This window comes from Aythya fuligula, chromosome 2 (genome assembly GCF_009819795.1).
Source record: "Aythya fuligula isolate bAytFul2 chromosome 2, bAytFul2.pri, whole genome shotgun sequence".
Lineage (NCBI taxonomy): Eukaryota > Metazoa > Chordata > Aves > Anseriformes > Anatidae > Aythya > Aythya fuligula.
Window position 1 is genome coordinate 121,452,107 of NC_045560.1, and position 18,759 is coordinate 121,470,865.

The 18,759-nt window shown below is 38.6% G+C and overlaps 1 protein-coding gene across 2 annotated transcripts in view; it reads left to right on the forward strand.

Moving 5' to 3' along the window:
- Positions 1 to 18,759, forward strand: part of CHD7 (chromodomain helicase DNA binding protein 7) — a 128,396-nt gene that overhangs the window by 72,767 nt on the left and 36,870 nt on the right. For both annotated transcript variants that reach the window (XM_032181484.1, XM_032181485.1), the window contains exons 5-10: positions 5,992 to 6,130; positions 9,133 to 9,270; positions 10,326 to 10,391; positions 15,218 to 15,273; positions 16,690 to 16,804; positions 18,512 to 18,595. In XM_032181484.1, coding sequence (XP_032037375.1) covers positions 5,992 to 6,130; positions 9,133 to 9,270; positions 10,326 to 10,391; positions 15,218 to 15,273; positions 16,690 to 16,804; positions 18,512 to 18,595 — 598 coding nt within the window. The remainder of the gene's footprint in view (positions 1 to 5,991; positions 6,131 to 9,132; positions 9,271 to 10,325; positions 10,392 to 15,217; positions 15,274 to 16,689; positions 16,805 to 18,511; positions 18,596 to 18,759) is intronic.

An 18,759-nucleotide genomic window follows, 5' to 3' on the forward strand; every position in this document is an offset into this window, starting at 1 on the left:
AATGGGGGAGTTGGTCCAGTGACATATAATTGATAAAGTTTTTAAATGAATCAACGGCCTAAAAGATGAATCGACTGGGCTGCAGTGTTTCAGCAGTGCTAACTCCACAAAGGAGATATTACAGTTGCTGAGATGAGTAAGATTCATGCAGCTTCACGTAGATTACGGTATGATTATGTAAAAGTAAAATATTATGATGAAAGTTAATAAGATGGCTAGCAAGTGATTACTTCTAATGTTGCTAAGTATTTTTGCTTGTAAGCATTGGAAAGAGTAGTATGATTTAGATGTCTAAATGCTGTGCAAAACAAATGGTTTTCTTTCCTGAATGAGGAAATCAATTTTAATAGAAGAGCAGTCTTGCACTCATGGAAAATTCAGGTAAAGTCAGACATGGGAAATGGATTTATCAAAGAACCTTATTGTTTATTTATTTATTTTGGCTAGAACAGATCAAGTCCCAGATAACCAATTTTGACATATGCTGTATCTTAACCATTTTGTAATGAAATATAGCTCAAAACTTAACCCTGTCATTTCAGTTTAAGTTTTGACCAACAGTATAATCCTCTTATTAAATGGACAGAATCAAAAAATAGAGAGAAACTTTGTCCTTCATGTTTCTTCTGTGTTTGGTGTAAGTTTTGACAAAGTGAGCAGCCTGTCTCACTGAAAAGCATCTTAATGTGACGGAGAGGTCAGACTGGAGAATGGAAGAAGCTGATTAGTTTCATGCTAGTTTGAATTGTGTGTCCCATGATGTGTTAAAAAGAAAGAAAACACTAAAATTGGGAGCTAGTATGTTGCCCTGTCTACTTGGTGATTTTGAAAGAAAGATCCTGTTACTGTGGTATTACTACACTTGCAATCAATATTGGTCTAATCCTGCTAACACTGAAGACTAAATACAGTGGTTGCTGGTAAAAAGCCATTTGCAAAACAAATATTTTGTAAACCAAACTAGTCAGGTTCAAAAATTAAAACACAGGTATACCTAAGGTCACAAACGAAGGGCTTTCATTAACTTGTTCGGATGCAGAGTATTACACCGGCTTTACACATTATTGAGCTGGCTTCAGGCACGTGCAAAGCAAGCAGAGTTTTTTTTTCTGAAAGTAGATGGACAGGGAAAGGCAAGGAGTCCTACTAAATTGCAAAGTCATGGCTCAGATGTCTGTTCCTCCTGTGCCTGTCCCTGGAGGAGATGCGGACCACCTGTTTGAGAAGATCACGCTGCTGCACAGCTGATAGCTCTCCCGCTGCTTCCTGTGAAACCCTAGAGAGTAGCCACTGATTAAGGTGGGAGAAGCAGGAACTACTTGAAAGGGCCAAATGGCAGCTCCTTGCTGGAGCTCGTCTCTTTCCCCATCTCCTCAGAACAGTGCGCTGTGCTTTGCAGAGCTGCTCTTATCTTGCTTTCTCCTCTCCAGGAGAAGCTCGTGTCCTTCCCACACGTGCAGCAGCAGCCTGGGGTGGAGGGTAGGGTGTGTGGGTTGCTGCTCTCATGGGGAGTGCTAGCTCTGGTGTAATTATCTCTGTTAGAGGGAGGTGGAGACTGACCCTTTTGGCGCGCAAATTAGCTATTTGTTGTGTAGGAAAGGGGATGGCTTCTGGCTGCGGAAGTGGGAAAAGGCTGCTGCACAGGGGGAGTGGTGCGAGCAGCAGGATGCAGTACCTTAGGGAGCCAGGGGACAGGAAGAGAGGTCCCTAGGTGGTACTGGTAGTTTCCACTCCGAAGCTCACATCATCCTGAGAAAGGCAGGAAGGGGCTGCCTGTGGGAGAGGACAGGAAACAGTGCAAGATTTCCATGCGCACGTCCACTGAGGCTGTGGCTTTTCACACCTGTCCTCATCTCCCTTTTGAACTAGCCCAGCTGCCAAATATTTACCTTTGCCTGCCCCACAGACAGTCCTTGCAGGCTTCACTGTTACCAAAGCTTATGTTTTAGTGATTTGGCTGAGTTGTCAGGCTGGAATAAACCTTGTCATCCTATTGTTTTTCCTACTTCTGTGACATGTTAAAACAGATTTATGTGTATGTATGTGTTTTTTTTTTTTTTTAAAGGGGTTTTGATTAGAATAGAAGCTTTAAAAAAATAAATGTTTACTGTAGATAAGGCAATGCAGAAAGACTGTTGGTCCTAGCCTGTTGAGAGGGTGGTATTTGGGATGTATTTGGGGGTTTTGGGGAGGTTTGTGGATTTGTTGCTCTGCAGTGGATGTACAACATATTTCTAATCCCATATCCTCTCAGAAATTTATTATAGGATAGTGTTCCCAGGTGGAAGAATAGGGATCAATAGTGTCTGACTTATTTTGAATGTTTATATGACAGAAAAGAAGCATCACCCAAATCCTGAGAGCCATCATAAATTACACTAATAAACAGACCTGTCAGTCACCCAGTTCAGGTGAAATGGTTGCACACTGTAAATATGAGGGCTAATTACTTACCCTATTAATTCTGCTAAGCATCCCATGCTTTTGGGGGTATTTTTAGGTCAGACGGTTAGGCCCTCTGAGATCCTGGAGTTTGACCTCTCCCTGTAGGTGGCTGCTGGCTATGTGACACAAAACATGGTTTGTTAAAGTTTGCATACTTGTTCTCAAATTGTAATTTGTGCTTCCTTCTCTGTTATCCTACTCACTGTTTTCCTCTTCAGACCCTGTTTTTATTTGTTGTTCTCTCATCTGACCTTCTGCAGGTTGTCTTCTTGCTCATCCCCTAACTGTTAGAAAGTATTTTAGTGTTTTGTATGCATGCAAATACCTCCTGAGTAAGGTACTATGAGATGTGCATCCCAAGTTAAGGATTGACACGCAGACCCTAAATATAATGCCAGAGCCTCTAAAAAGAGATTTTTACCTGCCTGTACTTACAGTGAGGAAAAGTCATTCTGGTCCAGCCAGACACTGTTCCTCAAGGGCATGAGTCACCGCTGGGAGGTGAGACAGGCTGAGTCAAAAACGGGTACAGCTCATTGTTAGGAACAAATTACATGGGATTTGTGGCAAAGCAGGCAGCAGCAAGGCTTGCTGGCGTTTCAAGGCAGCCGATGGTCCCACAGGCCAGGTAAAGCTGCCAGGTCACAAAGCCTCACCTCGCTCCAAGAGACAGTGCTCTTTTTCTTTGCTTTATTTATTCTTTACTTCCTTACTTTTCATGAAAGGAACTGGGGCTACATATTTAAAAACGGCAAAACTTAAAATTCTCAGTGAAATCTGCTCGTGGCCTTTGTTCTCCCCAAGTTGGTGGCTTGTTTTTTGCGCGTCTGCTTTTAACCAGCCTGTCAGGGGGGTGATTTGAAATGGTGTCCGACTGACTTAGCGTGCAGCTCTCTCACCGAGCGTGACTCAGTCTGCCGAAGCACAACCCGTGGGTATATATAGGTCACGAAATACTCCTAGGAAGACGTTTAGCTCGGAGTCTCTGTCACCAGGAGCGGGGGAAGGTCTGACAGGCATTAGAAAGAAATCTTTGTCAGGGTGGATCTGACGGGAGCGCTCAAGCCTCCGGCGGGGCCTTTGTCTGGGCCGTGCCGGGATGTGCGTGGCCCAGCGCTCCCGAGGCCGGCCGGCCGGCATTAGGGCTTTCCTGCCTTTCAGCAGGCGGATATTTTATCCAACCCAGGCCACGCTATTCTTCCAGACTTTAAGCCTGTTATTCATATGCGCTAGTGCACCCAGGGCACGGTAACTACTACTAAACTTAATTGCGCGCTTTGCTCTGATTTATGGAGGTCGCCGGCGAAAAGCGCCAGCCTGTCAACTCGCTTCACCTGGCAGCCGGCCAGCCCCCTGACAGGCCCACCTTTGATTTAAACAAATCCGAGAAATATGTAAAGTTTGCTGTGGGGTTTGGTGTTCGGGGTTTGGTGTTTTTTGCTGTTGTTGTTTGTTTGTTTTTATTTTTGGAAGCGGCTTTGCCGTGATTTGATAAAAAGGGACCGCAAAAAAAAAAAAAGAGAGAAACCAAAAAAAAAAAAAGACAAAAAAAAATATATAAAAAAAATAAAAATAAAAAAAACCCGCGGCCGCGCAGGTGTCGGGAGCGTTGGGGCGCTGATTGAGAGAAGCAGATGGCTGCAGTCGGTGGCCGCCAGCCAGCGGAGCAGGTGCTGGTCACGTGGCCGCGGGTTGCCAGGGCGATGCGAGCGCTCTCGGCGCGCAGATGAAAGGCCGGGGGCCCCGCTTCAGCTGTAGCATTGTGTAATTTGTGGCAGTTAGAGCGGAAATAAACGCTGGAAATGGAGCCGCATAGTAGGGGAGACTCCTGGCCATGTGCGGCCTGCGCGCCGGGGCGGCCGCGGGAGGCAGGGGCGGCTGGCCGCGCTCTGCGCCTCTCCTCCCGCTGGTGGCTCGCTTCCCCTCGGCGGTGTCAAACTTTTCCCTTCCTTTTTTTTTTGGTCAAAAATTGTCCCACTTTGAGGTGTTTCCTTTCTAAAAGGCTCCCTGTAATCTCACCATAGTAAAAATGTCTTTTCAAAACTCCCGTTTCCACGTTTGAACTTTCCTCTTTTTTAACTCGATATTAGTTTAAATACAGGCTGCGGAAGAGGCCGTGCTGTGTCTCACAACCAAAGCACTATATGTATTTATAACTGTAGTCAGAAAATTAAAATTGCAGCTCCAAAACATGCCTCCGGTTGACGAATGCGCTAATCAACGTGAATAAGCGCAAAGCTGCTATTTGTTTGGGAAGCTACAAGCCTGGGAATTATACAGGAAAAACAAACCCCAGACGGTGTCCTGGGTGTGAAATTAAAACACGAAGGGAGCAGAAGCCGTGTAGAAGCAACTGAAATAATGTCTGGCGATCAGTAATTCCCATTCGCCAAATACCAGTGAGCGACTCTATGTGAGCAGATTTCTTCTCAACAATTCGGTGACTCTGTAAGAAATGGTGCCTCAGAGCAGTGCCAGGCCTGAGGGGCAGACCGCAGAGGGGTAAACATGCTAGCAAAAGCCCACACCAGTCTCAGAGACTAAATGTATTGAAGATTTCTAGCTTTTACCATCAGTTCTTCCTCTTTGCCATTTCAAAATTTTATCTCTGCGCTGCTGAAAGTCATCTCTGTGTTTGACTTGGTGGCGATGTGTTTTAAAGCTGGGCTTTGATACAGGCACCCTGAGCTACACTCAAGGTCTTGGTGCAGTTAGAGAGATACAGTTCCACCTCCTGAGGTAAATGTTTTCATAAGGGGTGGACGGAACCAACCCCCAAAACCTTTCTGTGCCAGCAGTGCAAATAGCTTGCAAATATCATGCAGATGCTGAGATACCGAGGTTTTTCCCCCTCTCACCAGAAATACAAAGGTAGAAAACCTGTGAGAAGTGTCAAGGTGAGGTAGCCAGTCCAGGTAGCTGCAGCTGACGACCACAAACCTGGTCTGGTAAAGTGCCTTGAATCCTTCCTGGAGGCACTGCTCCAGCGCCATGCACTGCTGTCACGCATGTTGAGTCTCCACATCTGCACTCAGAGCTGACACAAAAGCATCTTTCCTGTCCCACTGCTTGGAAGTAACAGGGACCCTGAACTAAAATGAAGAATTTTCACCATTGGTCCCTTGTGTTGGTAACGATTCCTCTGTTTTTACTTGCCTCATCCACATGGAATAGCAAGAAAAGTGCACTTGTAACCCTCTTTCTCTTCACGTGTGTCAGGTTGTGCAGATAGTGCAGGTTTTGAGCAGAGCAGCTCTTCTTAACCGGTCTCGTTTTCAGTTTCTCGTTGAAGACACGTTCACTGTCACTATCTAAGATACCAAAGGGAGGATATTTCCCCATTCCACTGTTAAGGAATGGGAAACACATAGCAATGGCCCATGCATCATTGGTTTTTACAGTTATGCTTAAATACTTTAATAAAAAGCAAGGCAGTTGAAAATAATGAAGTCACTGAGAATAAACATCTTGCCGATTAACTGTTCTGTTAAGTGCTTTTTGCTTACATTTTACTACAAATATTGATTAAAAATACCTCTCTTCTAGTAACAAGAAAACAGATTCTGAAACTAGTGCTGCGAAGAAAAAGGTTAACAAGGGAAAGGAAGGTTCTGAAAACTCAGATTTGGAAAAAACTCCACCACCGTCACCTCATCCAGAAGATGAAGATGACCCAGGGGTTCAGGTAATGCTACCTTTCAAGTTCGCTGTAGTCTTTGTCAATTTAGATGTGAGAAAGGTAGTTCTCATGGTCTTTGTTATGAGGACAGAGATTATGGTGTTGAATCTTCTGGTCTGCCTACTTCATACAGCATTATGGGGTCTTGCTTATAATAAGCCTCTTGTTTCTTTTTTGCATTGGCGTTAGAAACCTGAAATCAAAAATAAAATGTGACAAAGCAGGATGAAGGAAGTCTGCATGTCAGGGACTTGTTACTGCACCACTTTAATATGTTAAGGGCCCTTTTCCAGGACTGGCAGTCATCAGCTAATGCTATTTTTTCTCCAACACTGCCCACCTGTCAATTTCTCTCTAAACTTTCTTTCACATGAAGACAATCTGGAAATAGGAATAGAGCATATATAAGAACTTTCATGTGTTCTGCTGCTAGTCATGTTAAAAGTACTCAGCTCCTGGCTTGCTTCTGCTGGCAGTGCTTAGAGTGGGCATTAAAAATAAGAATTCCCTCATGAAAGGATACAGGCAAATTATGATGGAAAAAGCATGAAATTCCTAAACTCATGGTACTACTACTGGAGTCTATTGCATTCAGCAATTGCGTATCAGCTTGCTTCTAGTTAGATAGCTGTTGAGACCAATGATTGGTGGTCGACGTAGCTTGGTGAAAAGGTTTCCAAATAGTGATGTCCTAACAAGACACAGTTTATGCCTTCCTTCTTAGCATTTTCCAGAATAGATCTAGAGGATAATAAAATGTAAGTGGTCTGGAGTATTCCAGATAGAAAAAAAAATAAAATACAGCAACAGAGCAAACAGTATTTCTGGTTCATGAAAGCCATTTATTCTAAATGAGAACAGTTGAGATATACCATAGCTTTAAAACGTTTGAAGAACAAGTTTTCCATCCTGTGTCACAAGTCTCTTAGCCTGATTAACAGCACTAACAAAAGTTGTAGAAGAATCCTGGGGGCTGATTTTGGGGGGGGTTATTTTGCAAGTCACTATATACTCATTATATACTATCTACAAGTTAAAATATATGCATGTCTTTTGTTTTCAATTTAGTGCGACAAAACTTTCTCATTTTGCAGTTCACCTGGGTGATAAATTTTACATTTAAAACACAACTCTTAGGGTCTTTGCATTATGTATTTTTTTCTTAATATGTTTTTCCTCACACTCTGCATGTTATATATCCCCCCACTTCTTCATGTAAATTTAGGGAAGGTTTGCAACCATATACACTACGACAGGTAGGATTAATAAACATGTTATGAATTTCCCAACTGAGGTAGTTACGTGGTTGTCTGAAACTCCATTGTGTTCTTAAATACTGAGTCACCTATAAAGATCTTGCTTAGTAATGCAGAAAATGATGCATTAGTATCTTCAGAGAGGAATATTTACTTTTGTTGAGTTGCCATACAGATTTTTAGCATTGCTAACAAGCCTTTCCACATATAGATCAATTAAGGAGTAAAAGATAATCTGATGCAAGTACATGTATGCACAGTTTCTGACAGAGATGCATAAGCATTGCAAAGCCTCATGTGTACACCAGAGGAAACAGGAAGCTAACCAAGTCAATAAACATCAGAGAGGGTTGCCATTATGTCTGAGGTCTCCTTTCTATCAGGGAAATGGAAGAAGAGATATTTGGCACGAAGAATAGTGGTAAGACTTACCTATTGAGCCAAAAGAAGATGGATGTTTTCCCAGCAGTGATTATGGAAATGAGGGTGTAAATTTGCCAAGTAACATCTATTTTCAAGTATAAAAATATTGCTATCATATTACAGTTATGTGGAAAACCCCATAAGTTACCGTGTTAAAGGTAGAAACCACATCAGCGTTGTTTAAAAGATGTCTTTGCTCAAAAATTGCATTTTCAGTTTAAGACAATTTCCTATTTTCTAAAGTGCATCAAATATTTGTGCTTAAAGAGCTAAGTAAATTTTAAACTTCATTTATTTGGATTTAGACAGACAGATCTGTTGAACAAGCTCTATAAGTGTTTGCATGTACCAGAGAAGATGCGTGTTAAGCTGAGAAAGATGTAAAAAATAATTAATATATCAGTTCATAAAAATGGATTTTTAGCAGTTGAAATTCAGTATCTTTTTTTAAATATGTATGTGAGCCCATTGAGATATTTAATGATGACTTAACAGCTTCCCTCAACAGCATATGCTATCAGCTTCTGAAAATGTATAACCTGATGCAGACTATCTGGGAATTTGAATTTTATTGTTGCAGAAAGTGATGACTGACACTGAGTGATATGTCGCAAATTCTGCCAAATGAGTGCTTGTATATTTTGCAGATTTTCTGCAGCTTCTCTGAATCTTTCTCTCACCCTGGAGATGAGGGTATGGGGGAGACAAGAACTACGTTTTCACTTGGGGTGGTTCAATTTTTTCATTCTACTCTATTCGTGTTTGGGGTCTTTTCCTATGCTCTGCTCCAGGATGGTTTTCTCAACAGTGGTGTGTCAGTGGAGTGAGGAAATCATATTTCATTGTATTTCCCCTCCAAGATAATCTGGGTACAACTGGGGAGATGGGGAGACTGCAAAAGTGTGTTGTCACTGCTCACCAACACTGTGAGCCATGCTGTGGAAAGGTGGGATTTGGTTCCTGCGCTGGCCAACTGTCAAAGTTTGTAGTAGACATGGTGTAACTTCTTGCTTTTGATTTGTTTTCTGAGATATGCCTTTTACTTTTCTACTGTTTTTCTTGGAATGCTAAAATCAAACAAACCTTATCAATTTAGGTCTCAGAGCAAGCGTGAAGTATTGTGGTTTATGTTCTATTTTTACAAAAGTTAAGAGCAGCCGACAGGCACGGACTTAGAATGGTACTGTCTTGATTCCTACCATGATGCTGAAAAAAAAAATAGTGTTCACTACACACAAGTGTATTTGAGAAGTATGAAGAACCTTTCTCAGTTACTGTGCAATTTATCAGTTTCATTTGTCATGAAAAACATCAATGCTTTCCATGTAGAAGCGACGCTCCAGCAGACAGGTGAAAAGGAAGCGCTACACAGAAGACCTGGAGTTCAAGATTTCAGATGAGGAGGCAGATGATGCTGATGCTGCTGGAAGAGACTCTCCTTCAAACACTTCTCAGTCAGAGCAACAGGTCAGATTTGAATGGGCTGGAAAGGTGGACGTAACTGCAAAATTCAGAGTTCAAATATGGGTTCTTTTTCTGAATGATACTCATCCTTGGTTGGCACAGTGTGCCAGAAGGCATTAGCTTTTTACCTTCTTAAGAATATATTCATTCATGACTTTGTTTACAAGCTGGTGATATGCAATTTGACACAGTTCTTTGAAATTAATAGTTTCGACCTAAAGGGAGCCTAAACTGGACTGCTAGGAGTCTGAATTTACGTCCCTGAATTCAGTGGTCTGGCTTCTGTGACTTTAATAAACCACTCAAGCTTGTCCCCTGCTGCTAGGCACCATAAGAACCCCTTTATGAAATTACTGCCTTGTAGTACCCAGCAGGGTACACTTTATTCTCTGTGCAATGTAAATGATGGATAAAATAGTTTGAGTAAGATGAGGGGTAATAATGTAGGAATGACTGTTGTAACAATCTCATTGTTTTGTAGTGCTTTTTCAAAGAACTCCTTCACTTAACTAACTGATAACCTATTGGCGAATATAGACGTGTTCTTTGGTATTTCATTTGGCAATTTGTTAAGCCCTCTGAAATACTGTATGTGATCCTCGTTGTTAATTGTGCCTTATCAGAAGGAGAATTTGCTAGGTTCACCTGCTGTTGTGACAGTGGGAATCACATGCAATGTTGATAGTTATCATGTGGACATTTACACAGCCAACCAGCGTTCCTGAATGTCTTCTAATATTTAGACTGTTTGGTGCTGACAGCATATATAATTTTAGGAGAGGTGAACTGATCTCTCTGTGTGCATGCCAGCCTTTGTGAGAAAGCTGGAGTTCCATTAGCTCTTAAAGATGTGTTTAAACAAGTATCCTTCGATATTTTATTATGGCATTAAATGTATTTGAATCTTCTCAGTTCTCTTGCTGAGAGGAAAAAAAACACTTTTGTGTATTAAACTCCTGTTAGAAAAAAATATTTGAAGTTTTCTAATGAAGGAAGTATGTAAGAATCAAAACCACTATATGCACAGCCATAATTCTTGTATGGTATTTGTGATGTAGGAATCTGCTGATGCTGAAGGTCCTGTTGTGGAGAAAATCATGAGTAGCCGTTCAGTCAAGAAAAAGGTAAAACAAACACAACCTCTTCCCTCCACATTTTTAAACAAGCTAAGCATATTTCTGCTAAACCCCCATTAAGTTCTCAAAAATGCTTAGATAATTCTAAGTAAAAAATTGTTTTACTGGATAGAGTTGGTTCCCTAAGAATGTCTTTAGATACTATTTATAATGCTTTTGGATAGGCATATAGAAAAGAGATTGCTTGTTTAGTCTTCTGGTCTTTTCTTGCATCTTTTCAAATGAGAAATTTGTTTTTTCCACATGCATACACCTGGACAAAAATTGCTGTGCTCTTCACTTAGAGTAATGTTTCACGGGAGTTTGAGGAGTGAGAGAACCCTTCTGCATCCTAGGATTTTTGTAGTCTTAGCCTTTTGTAGTTTAAAACAAAAAAGTTCTTGCCCATAACTTTTGATGTTTTGACAGTTGTACTTAGCAGCCCATATAAGTTTACTTGAGATCAAGAACATTACATACAGAGGTGTTTTAGTGTGCTCCATGTTGTCCATGTTGCTGTGCTAAGATGGTGAAGAAAATATTGTTTGATTAAATGTGGTTCTTTTTTAATTCTGCCCTGATCACTAATTATGTTCTTATTTTGCTACAGACTCCCCTAATCTACTTGAGAATTTGATTGGCCTTTGTAGTTCCAAATTATTAAACTCTGAGTAGAGTTTAATAATTTTATTTTATAGACTCTTTTGTGTAGTTAGTTCTCTGACTGATCTTACAGATGGACAAAAAAAAAAAGCTTTGATTAGATATATAGATATAAAGCTCATGGTGGTCTTAGTTAACCAAAATATTTATTCTCCTCAAAGTGTTAATTTTTCAAATTCGATGAGGACAAGTTGTGTTTATTCATATATTTTTTGTTATGGGTTCATGTTTTATTTTGTTTTATTTTTATTTTATTACTACTGCCACAACATCATTAATGGCTTTGTAAACCTAAATTCATGCAGTGTCATGACTGGCTTTGATTGAATTTGGTTCTACATCTTTTACAGCACAAACTCTAGGGCTTGTGTTTTTTTGAAGTCTAGTGCTCTATTTTGTGTTTTAAACCACAGGCTTATTTTTTCAGATAAACTTCAAGTAGTATAAACTTAATAATTAGTTGTCCTGATGGTCTACCAGGTAGGGAGAGGAGAATGTGATCTTTTCATAAATGTCTTTACATTTGAAGCTGTTTTTCACCAATTATGCTTCTCTTCTTCCTCTCCCCTGCAAACAAAGGTGTGATTACTCATGGGGAGTGTGTATTTTGCTGCAGTTTGTGGGAAGTGGTTGGTCTGCTGCCTACATGTCTTTGATTGCAAGCTCTGCTGGAGGCAAGCTCTATTTTGAGCTCTTTCTTTAATGTTTTTTATGGATTGTATTTGCAGGTTTGAGGGGTGTCTCTTGTTTCCTGCTCTTCCTCCCAACACTCCTCTCTATCCCCAAAAAATGGATTTCAGGATGTTAATATTTAACATCTGAAGCATCCAACTGTGCTTTTATTAAAGGTCTTTTACACTCTTACTAACATCATCAAAACCCCAGTTGTTAGATTACTAATCAAAGTAAAATTGCTGCGATCAGGACCAACGCATAAAATAAACATGAGGAAAGGCTTCGCTAGGAAACCTTTCAGTGAATTAGGTTGTAACAAAGATGTTTCGTTCAAATAAAGGACATTAGATAATGAGTACGCTCTTGAAACAGTATTCTTATCTTAAAATTATGCTGCTTTTCTCAAAAATCGCCTTAGTCTAGTTTAGAAGTTACCAGATCCAAAGCAGTACTGTATAGTGTACTTCGGGTATAACAGACAATGTTTTTCCCTGTTGTCCTTAACATGGAATTTTTAATTCTGTTGAACACTCTTACCTCTTGCAGAAAGTGCTAAGCACATGCCTCATACTCTCTTTCTAAACTGTGTCAGTCCTGATGCATTCAGTTCGTACGTGGAAATCTTCCATTTCTCCAATTCTTTCCTTAACCAACTTCATCTCCCTTTGGATTTCTGACACCCGACTTTGAAAAGGCATGGCTGGAACTAAATATGCTATTCAGCACAACAGCATGTGTTTTGGAAAGATGTGGAGTTTGTGGAGCATTGTACCTGCATATTACACATCTGAATTTCTCTTTTTGCCTACCAATACATGGCAAGAATTATATCTAGTAGAACTGTATACAAAGGCATAAATCTCATCCACAAACTGGTTAGTTTAAAACCAGTTAGTTAGTACTGTGTATCTCTGATTGGTTTCAATATGTATGGCTTCCCATCTTTCATTAATGTGTTCTGTCTGATATTTTTCTAGCAGGTGATCTTCCTGTGTATTTTTTTTTTTTTTTTTGGTAGCCCTTACTTGCCTTTACACTTGAGTGACTTGCTCAAATAACTTTTGTATTAGGAAGGGATCATTTATTTCTTCTTCAATTATCTGCAAAGAGTGTGGATAAGATTGTCAATTATGTCACACCTGGGCAATGATCATTTGAAGAATCCTGTGTTGCCCATGTCTGACGTGCTCTTTTAGGATGTCTGCATAACCAGTTTTGGGGGAATTTTGCATAAATGTTCTGTCTCACCTTTTTACTTGGTTAATGCAAACATGAGTTGTGAGGGTTAGACAGTGATGTAAAGAGCATAATCTCTCTCATTCATGATATACTCATGTATTTGTACACACTATTTTGAGCACTGGAGATTGTAACTTGATTGGAATTTAGTGTTTTTTCTTTTTTTTTTTTTTTTTTTTTTTTTTTCATTTTCCAAACAGCATGAATGCTAGAATAAGATCTTTAAAAGATTTTTTTTTTTTTCCTGAAATACTCTTTCTTTAGTCGAATCTTTGAATCACACTCGCAGAACATATAATAACATAGACCAGTTATTACCTACTACACGACACAATAGCACATTTGACTTGTGAGAGTTACAGGATTTATCAAGATTTACATTGTAAATTATTGTTACTATATTGGCAGATGACAAAAAATACACTTGACTGAAATGCTACAGAGAGGAGTTAAATAGGCTAATACAAAACCTTTATATAAAGGTGTTTAACCACATTGTCACTCTAAGATTGATGAATCTCAAAGGTTCCTGATTTAAAAGTAATAAAGAGACTTGGCCATAATACATTTCAGGGAAAAAAAAGAAGGCAGAATCTTAAAATTAGAGATGACTTCTTAAAGAGTGATTTTGCCTCAGGGAATGGATAGATTCAGATAATAGGATCTTCATTTTTTTATACTTCAGTTTTGACCTCTGATTATGAATACCTTCTTGAGAGATACTCCATTTTATTTATTTATTTATTTTAATTACTATTCTTCAAATTCTTTCCTTTGATGGTGTCTTTGTAAGTGACTGAAAGGCTCATCCCTGCGTATAGGGTTAAAGGATAGCTTATCTTCTTCAGTAGAGTATGCAAGAAGATCAAGAAGTAGTTCCAGTTCCAGGAATAGCTTGTTGCCTTCCATTTCTCCAGGGAGATCTAGGTGGAAGCTGGTATCACTTCTCTCTCAAGAGATGAACATAAACTGTACCAGAGTGATATAAACCCTAAAATGATAAAACCCCTTGTTGGTCTGGAAGAGAAGGGATACTTCATAAACTGAGATTAGGAGTGCATTAACCTGTGATCTAGCACAGTAAAGAAAAAGTTAATGCAGCTACTAGTGTTGCTTTTTAATAGTGCTGCTATTTCGCCAGCAACTTTTCCTTTGAGAGAGAATTCGAAAGATGACAATTCATCCTCTAGTTTTAGAGTACTCTCTCTTTTTCTTTCCTTTTTTTTTTTTTTTTTTTTTGATAGGTATAGATATATAGATATAAAATGGAGGGCATTGATTTATACAGGGGTCAACAGTTTCATCTGTTTTGTGTTACATACGATGTTGCAGATGTTGGCTGTCCCTGAAGAAGTATGTAAAACAAAAAATCCTCTTCTATTTAAAACTGTCTCAAAGTTCATTAGCAAACATAAACCGTTAATGTTGTGACAAAAACTGAATTCTAAGTGTGTGCCTGGTGCACTGTCCTTAGTTTGTCCTATGGCTAGGTTCAGGAGTAATACTTTGTTGAATTACATGCCATATGTTATGCAATACTTTGGCACTAGGGATGAGTTAAGAGTAGTCTCAACCCTTAGCACCGAATGCCCTTGGTTTTGCTGGTTTATATCACAACTTTAACCTTGCTTTAAATGTAGTTTTTGGGTGTTAATTTAATTTGGCTGCTCTGTATGTGAGACATCTTGCCTGAGTGAATTTAATTGCACCATTGAGTAAAACTAAAGCCATGAACACTGATGCACTAAAATTCTAGCAGAGGTATAAGGTTTAGTTTTATATGGCTTCTTGTTTGGAGTTATTAACTATATGGAGGAATAAACCCCCTTTAAAACTCTTTTTTAAAACATTACAAAACCCACAATGTAAAGTTGCCATGAGCCAGCCAAAAATAATACATATGGCATTCAGGAGTGCAGTTGCTAATTGGCTGCTGCCTGAGAAAATGGTACACTTGGCTTCTACTTAACACTGTGGGTTTGGCAGAAAGCCAGATTTGGGGTGAGGTTGTGAATGAAGCTGCATGTGGTTAGGGAGGAGTTCAAATGATTCATGTCTTGGAAGTTGTAGTAAGCAGTGCAGTATGTACTTGGGTAAGCTGCTGGGGGAAACTCCTTACCCATGTCCTCCTCCCACCTACATTTTCCTACCCCTCCACTTGTCTCTGTATGTGGGCATCATGTTGTTTGTTTTAATCAATAATTTAATCGGGGCTGCTCAGTGTTTTAATTCATGTTTCAACAATTCTTTTCTTCTAGACGGAGAATGGAGAGGAGGTAGAAGTAGAGGAATTCTATGTAAAGTACAAAAACTTGTAAGTAATGTTACAGGTTTGATTCATGTTTTTGAGTTCACGTAGTAGTTGTTAAAAACTGGATTTGTTAACAACATAGCTTACTATCAAGCTTCAAACATGGCTAATGTTTAATCCAAACCAGTAGCAACTACATAAGGAAGTAGTTGCATTGGTGGTAGCAGGCCTAGTAATGTCTCCTTAATTTGTATTCTCTCTAAAATGAAATACATACGTAAAATTGCTCTACTATTAAACTTTAATTTAAGGCTCATTATCCATGTGCAGTTTCCTGAGCACGTTTATTTATCTGTATTGATCTAATTGCAACTATAGAGTTTTAATCTCATAATGTGCGTGCAAACTAATCAAAAATAACCCATAATGTTGCTTCAAAAACAAGATTTGCGTTCAAGAAAATGTACTATGAAAACAACGAGATAGCTGCCGCTCCATAACAGGGATGTTACAGGGGTGCAAACAGCATGTTCCTTACTTCTGGTCTTTGAAACTGCAGTGCCATCAGTATTTAAAATAACATACTTCACAGCTGGATAAGCTCATTTTTCTTTAAGGTGAATAGTATGGCTTCTTTAATTTCAGAAACTTTTCTACCTGAGGGGCAGAAATTCACTTAACGTGAGTTTCTCACAGTTAGCTGACTTCACTTTAAATACACTGCCACCTTCATACCCTTTGTGCTACATTGATGGTTGCATGATGTTTAATAGCTTAATGATGGTTTGTTAGTTTTATTACATTGGAATATATTTGTTGTATTAACTATTTGTGTGGTACGCTTCTTGGACTGTCAAAAGCTCTATTGCTTCATTTATCAAGTAGGACAAGTCATTTTGGCAGAGATGCTGTTTCTCAGTTGAAACTTTGTGTTCTTAAAGATCAACTGCCATGGAACTGGGTTTTTCAACCTTTTTACAAGGGTTTTTCTTTTACTTCTGGAAATGCTTAAACTTAAATTGACTGGTATGCAACTTCTAATTATAGTGCTGTTCTCAAAATATATAGTGTATATCATGTTAGTGTATGAAATGTTTACACATATTCTTATTAACTTCTTAAAATCTTACTATCTGCTAGAGTATGACATTAACTGGTGACGTACGTCTTGTACAGTAATTATATTTGAGTGTGACCAATAAAAATCATCTTAGTGTGAAACACTAAATGTATGGGGTATGTATATAAATTTTATTGGGGTGGGAGTTGTTTTTATTTACTGACCAGTTTCTCCATTAGTAAGTATAAGTGCTCCCAGTAAAGGTGATTTGTTCATACCTTGTATTATGAAGAGGGTAGTGTCTGGATTCCAAATGCAGCACTACAATGGGCTGAAAAGGTGTAGCTGAACTAGTGGTATACACAGGAATATGCAATAGAAGTGCAGTTTTGAGTAAGATTTTCTGTTTTGTCTTCTAGTTCTTACCTTCATTGCCAGTGGGCATCTGTGGAAGAGCTGGACAAAGACAAGAGAATTCAGCAGAAGATTAAGCGGTTTAAGGCAAAACAGGGCCAAAACAAATTCCTTTCAGAAGTATGTTTGTTTGGTTCTTTTAGATATTTAAGGGATGTTCTTATGATTTTTTTTTTCATATAGAAGCAGAAGATTTTGAACAACTGCAATATATCAGTGGCATTTATTCTGATATAAAATACAACTGTATTTGATCCAAGCCTAGCAAATTTATGAAGTTCAAGTGATCCATCCTGACTTTATAGCTTTTACTATATATTTTTTTTTCTTAAAGCGAATGGTTAGTTGTTCATCTTGTAAGCATGACTCTTACTGAATCAGTGCCAGGTCTGTCTTCTCGGGAGCCGATTATGCCAGAAAAATGCATCACATTTTTCTGTGTTATGGACTGCTGCTCACTAGGGATTCTAAGCTTTTTATCATCAATTTAATTTCACTTAGAGCCATAAGCAGTAGTGTGGCAGGGGTCCTGTCAATAAAAGACCAGATCTGCTGGTTTGTGTTTCTAAAAGCTTACCTTTCAGTAAAATGCTGTCCTTTGAGAAAAGACAGGTTCATGTGGTACCCTATTTATTTATTTATATTTGTTATTACCGTATAGTTCAAGTTAAACAAAACCTGTTTGAAATTGAAAACTTTCATAAAGTCACCACAGGTTTCTGATTAAGTGCATCCGATTGATATATTCTGATAAAATTTACAGGAATTTGGGGGAGGAAGGATTAATATCATATACTTCTAGGGCAGAGTATAGAAAGTCTATGAACATGATGTCAAAACATCCAAAAAATACTTTGATATTATTATAAAATGGGGTGGCAACTACAATGAATTAGCTGCATCGTATAATGTTAATACCTAAAGAATTAAAATAAATTAACTTTCAAGACTCCTGATATTTCTGTCTTTAAATAAGTTAATAAATATGTGGAAATTTAGAGGAGCAGTCAATACAGTATATCAAGCCATTAAGCAGCATAATTGTAGAATTTAACATCTGTTTTAAGTGAAGAAACCCACAAATGCTTCTTTTTAAACTTTTTTTTACATCTATTTCCAAGTGTGTAACAAATTATTTTAAGTACCTGCAACTTGTGTTTGTTTTTAGAAAAAGCTATCAAAACGTGCCTAGTCTTTACTACTTTTGTCTGTTTTTTTCCATTGGAGATCTTGAAAGTGTAAAGTGAAACATACTGCTTTTGTACTCTAGTGAATCCTGTAAGTTCTTGAAGGGATAAGAAAGGATATAACAAACGGTGATTTTTGGTGAAACTGTAAACACGCAGTGCTTTTTCTGTGTTTCTGAAATAATAATCTTTGAATCTTGCTTATAAAGCAGTCAGACAATTTCTGTAGTTAAAATAATCCAAAGGCACTTAGTGTACAAGGCTCTAATTTCTTTATTGCAAGCTGTAGTTTTCAAGAATGCTAAATGCATTGCATGCCATAAGCCTTTTCGATTGCTCATTAGTGAATTGTAATTTCACACTTCATTTAAAATATTCTTAAACATTCTCTCACAGTAAAAGGTTTCACACAGTAATTAAGAGGCCCAGTTAACAAAGTCTGAGAAGTCTGATTCCCTCACGGGGAATGATCTTGCTGAATTGTAGCATTTCAATTAACATGTTGAAGTTTGCCAAATATAAATTCTATGTCACCGTGACCCAAAATATTATTGCCTGGTGAAATATATAATAATTTTTCCTCTCAGGAAGAGCTAATAAAGATATCTTGTATATTTTTTTTGACTGTTTCCTTGAACAGATTGATGATGAGCTTTTTAATCCAGATTATGTGGAAGTTGATCGAATCATGGATTTTTCACGTAGCACAGATGATAATGGAGAGGTAAACAGAACTTCTAATGTATTTGTGGTCATGTAGACATTGTGTTTAGAATTTGTTCTTTATTTGAATATATTAAGCACTTTCTGAAGCTAAATATGTATGCATGCAGAAAATAGGAAGACATTTCAGAAAACATTCACTAATATAGTGATTTCCCTGGAATA